General features: G+C 50.9%; 1 protein-coding gene across 2 annotated transcripts in view; it reads left to right on the forward strand.

The window, feature by feature from the left end:
• Positions 1-4,630, forward strand: part of BRD4 (bromodomain containing 4) — a 25,234-nt gene that overhangs the window by 18,710 nt on the left and 1,894 nt on the right. The window contains exons 9-12 of one of the 2 annotated variants that reach the window (XM_026048567.1): positions 1,178-1,306; positions 3,007-3,216; positions 3,713-3,912; positions 4,243-4,544. In XM_026048567.1, coding sequence (XP_025904352.1) covers positions 1,178-1,306; positions 3,007-3,216; positions 3,713-3,912; positions 4,243-4,544 — 841 coding nt within the window. The remainder of the gene's footprint in view (positions 1-1,177; positions 1,307-3,006; positions 3,217-3,712; positions 3,913-4,242; positions 4,545-4,630) is intronic. The other variant, XM_026048568.1, reaches the window with a different exon arrangement.

A 4,630-nucleotide genomic window follows, 5' to 3' on the forward strand; every position in this document is an offset into this window, starting at 1 on the left:
CTGGCCAACCTCCTGCTTCCACCTTCTCCCATGCTGGCCAACCTCCTGCTTCCACCTTCTCCCATACTGGCCAACCTCCTGCTTCCACCTTCTCCCATACTGGCCAACCTCTTGCTTCCCAACTAGGGTTCCTCCTACATGGGGTCTCTTTTCCGTGTTCTTATCGGGATGTTTTTTTGGAAAAAAAAGCAATCCAGCTATCTCTCCAGAGAGCCACTTAGAAAAGCCTTTTTATGGAAATTTTCCATTACTGCCTAAATTTCTCCACACATCCCCGGCCCAGGAGATGGCCTCAGTGAGCCCAGAATTAACACCAGACAGAGGGATTTTATTTAAAACCAAACATTTTCCGCTCTTTTCAAATAACCCCCTCGTGCTTCTGACGTGTCCCCATCAATCCTGTCCCCTCTAGAGAAGAGTTTGAGCTGGGCTTAAGTATTTTTAGTGGAAAAAATCAATGGAAAAGTTGCTTTTCTCACTTAAAACACACATCCATTGCTTGGCGCCTGAGGTCCCCCCCTCGCCGGGCCCGGCTCCGCGTTTTCTTGTCCTGTTTTCCTTGATTCCCGGCCCTTGTTCCCAGCTCCTGGCCTCCTTTTCTAGCCGACACCGTGGCCAGGGAGCGTGGGAGCGGCTTAGGCTCGGATTAGGGCGGACGCGGGAACGGGCGGATCATGTCCCACGGACAACCCTTGTCCTACCCTCCTTTCYCAGTGTCTTCCCACATTCCCAAAAGGAGCACGGCCAACTGGGAGCTCCCATTGGAGGAAGCGATTCCAGCCGAGAGGAACCATCTTATCCTGCTGATCATTCCCTCTTGGAAGCTCCAGCTCTGCTCGGGATTGACCCCATGGAATTGGGTTTCGGGCTCTCTTGACCAARAGCCCATCCATTGGTGTCACTCCGATGCTCTCCGGGGTGACACAAAAACACCCTGAAGTGCCTGTAGTCCCCTCCCGACCTCCCCATGGACTCATCCTTAAGGATGAGATTCCATAATTCCATAAACTGCTTAAAACCCTTCCTTTAGCCAACATAAATCCCTCCATGGCAGAGGGAGGAACACGGACACACGACGGTCCGCAACTCCATGGGGACCACAGTCAGCCAATGACGGATTATTTMCTTTGTGCCGTTAATAACGGGGATTTTTCCTTCCTTTTTTTCCCCTTCCCAGTCCAAGCTGGAGAACCGGGAATACAGGGATGCTCAGGAATTTGCCGGCGACGTGCGGCTCATGTTCTCCAACTGCTACAAATACAACCCCGCCGACCACGAGGTGGTCGCCATGGCCCGCAAGCTGCAGGTGAGCGAATGCGGGATATTCCCAACTCAGTATCCCAGTGGAAAAAAACTGGAGGCTCAAAATGCTCCTAAAAACCACCAAAACAGTAGGTAAGTGACCAAAAATCACCGTTTTTTGGAATTGGAAGGATGGAATGGGCTGAATCCGCCCGGTTTGTGCCTGCAACCCAGCTGCAGGTGGCACTGGGAATTCACTCCGCAGCGGTCGGCTCGGGATTTTAGGGAATTCCGCGAGAGCCGAATCCCTAAGGGCTGCCAAGAGGTTTTCCAGGCCTTTTCCAAGCCTTTTCCGGGCTCGAGGAAAGAGGGAAGTGGAGCCCAAGGGCTCTTTGAATGCCAAGGCTTTGAGAGCGGAATAAACCAGCGGGATTTTCCTTCTCACCTTCGGAAAAGAGAAGGAGAGGAGCTGATTTACATGAGAAAACACCMGCCAGCCGGGAAAAACGGGTGAATTTGAGGACACGGGGACGAATTTGAGGACATTTGACTCAAAACCAAGACTAAACTCAAGATTCATCACCCTGAATTGGCTTTGTAACCACTCAAGACACCCATTTGCAGAGGAGAAATGGGAGAAAACCCCAGATTTTCTCCCAAAACCCTCAAATTTCCAAGCAACTTGGCCTCGCGGTCACCTCCAATGGGAAGAAGCTCTGAGGATAAATTGGGAATTTGCCCAAATCAGGACAAGTCTGTTGGTCGTTGGGAAGAGAAACCCAGAAGCTGCAGAGGAGAATTTAAGGATTTTGCAGGAATTTAAGATATAAAGACTGGGCAAACATCTTTTTGCTCCATTGGAAGCACCAATTTTTATGGATTTCCCTTTGGAAGTTGTTGTTCTAAGYGCTCGCCTTTGCTCGGATCATCTCTTCCACCCCCTCAGCATGGCCCAGGAGCCCAAATTCCAAGAAAACGGGCTTCAACATGTCATTTTTAKCCATGGTATTTCCTAAAATCAGCAAAGTTTTATCCAGCATATTGGAGTTCGGAATCCCCTGGCTTCTTTTCCACCCACTGAGGAAAAACAAATGTTTTATCCCACCGTTTTGGAAACAATTTTGACTTCAGCTTTGGAAATAATCCCTCCAAAATCTCATTTTTTGCGGGGGAGCCTTTCCCAAAAAAGCTCCCACTTTCCCACGGACTATCCTGCTGGAAAGAGATCTTCAGGATTTGCACCGCTCTGGCTTGGATTCGCTTCTCGAAGAGGAAAATCAAGCGCGGAGCGAAGGAAGAGGCAGAAAAATCAGGTTTGAGCCAGTGTCCTTAGCCCTTTGCGGACCTTCAAGCTGCTGGTTTCCCTTTCAGGACCTTGCATGAACCTTAAATACATTAAAAGTCCCTTTTTTATCACATATATACATCACCAGGACAAGATAAGCAGCCAAACATTCCGTTGTCCAACTTAGGACACGATCAACAAGAGACACAGCCGGGATAAAACTTGGGCGAGATGGAGAAAACCCCCGGAGCGCTGTTTGCCTCCAACTTAGGTCCAAAATGCAGGTTTTAGCCTAAATTTTCCCCMAAAAAAGCCCTTTTGGACACAGTCAAGGCTCCAAACGGATGTGCAACAAGAAGGGATCGGCGTTGCGATGACTGCGATGGTGAACCTGAGTTTTGAGGTGACACCATAGGGGTGTTTTGTGGCTTGATCTGAACCTCACATGTTTTTTTTCTGCCTTCCTGGTGTTTTTGCAGGACGTTTTCGAGATGCGCTTTGCCAAGATGCCCGACGAGCCCGAGGAGCCCGTGATCCCGGCCTCGTCGCCCGCCGTGGCGCCGCCGCCGACCAAAGTGGCTCCGCCGTCGTCGAGCGACAGCAGCTCCGACAGCTCCTCGGACAGCGACAGCTCCTCGGACGACTCCGAGGAGGAGCGGGCGCAGCGACTGGCTGAGCTCCAGGAGCAGGTAACGCTTCCGTGCCGGATCGCGCCGCCGTTGGCCTCGTCGGCGTCAACGCCGTTGGCCTCGTCGGCGTCAACGCCGTTGGCTTCCAAGGTCTACACAGGCCACCACAATTGGCTAGCGGAGCCACACGGTGTCGATTCTTCACAAAACAAGCCTTTCAGACCCGTTCAGGAGCCCCAAAATGCTCCTAAATCCCCTAAGTTAACACCATGGAGCATGACTTCCATGTTGGCCTTGCAACTCGTGACGTTGTTGGCTGTCAAGCCAAGGAGCAAGCAGCTTCCTTTGATGAACAGGGGGAAAATTAGTGCCAAACTCGTCAAAAAGCTTGCTCTACACTCTTAAATACCCCCAAAAATCATAATAACTGGAAAAATGGACTTAATAAGGGTACAAAAAGAAAAATGGGAGAAATATAAGAGAGAAGGGGGGTTAATGTGGACGAGGAGGAGGTGCTGGGCACAAGTATCTTGATCTCTGTGTGTCTGCCTCTCAGCTTAAAGCAGTGCATGAACAGCTTGCAGCGCTGTCGCAGCCCCAGCAGAACAAACCAAAGAAGAAGGAGAAAGACAAGAAGGAGAAGAAGAAGGAGAAGCACAAAAAGAAGGAGGAGCTGGAGGACGCCAAGAAGAGCAAAGCCAAGGAGCCGCCCACCAAGAAGGTCAAGAAGAGCAACAGCAACAGCAGCACCTCCAGGTGAGGCCCCAAATTTGGGGCACATAAAGAGTTTTTTGACATGATAGACCACCATGAGGTGGAATTAAGGACGGGCTGAGCGAGTAGAGCAAAATCCTGAGCTGTTTTGTCCTTGTGGATGCTCTTGGGGCTCTTGTCCTGCTTGTTCCCACTCTTAGCTCCTCGCTGAGCACCTGGTTTGGTCCCTCATCCCACAGATTGTGGCTGTTTCTAAAAGACCGCATTGACATTAGAGACATGAAATATTTGGAATATGAGACACTTAGGACCCAAACCTTGAGTTTTTGGCACTTTTCACTCACCCTCTACTACTCTTTAATCGCTCCCAAGCAGCAAGAAGGAGCCCGTGGCGGTGAAGAACAGCAAGCCGCCTCCGGCCTACGAATCGGAGGAGGAGGAGAAGTGCAAGCCCATGTCCTACGAGGAGAAGAGGCAGCTGAGCTTGGACATTAATAAACTCCCCGGCGAGAAGCTGGGCCGCGTCGTGCACATCATCCAGTCGCGCGAGCCCTCGCTGAAGAACTCCAACCCGGACGAGATCGAGATCGACTTCGAGACGCTCAAGCCGTCCACGTTGCGGGAGCTGGAGCGCTACGTGACGTCCTGTTTGCGGAAGAAGCGGAAACCGCAAGGTACCTTTGGGGATTCGGGGGCGTAAATGATGATATATTTGATAAAAATCCCTAGTTGGGGTCATAAATTATGGTATCTTCAGTAG

The sequence above is a fragment of the Nothoprocta perdicaria genome, unplaced genomic scaffold (assembly GCF_003342845.1).
Source record: "Nothoprocta perdicaria isolate Ctin4 unplaced genomic scaffold, notPer1 scaffold_550, whole genome shotgun sequence".
NCBI classification, from domain to species: domain Eukaryota; kingdom Metazoa; phylum Chordata; class Aves; order Tinamiformes; family Tinamidae; genus Nothoprocta; species Nothoprocta perdicaria.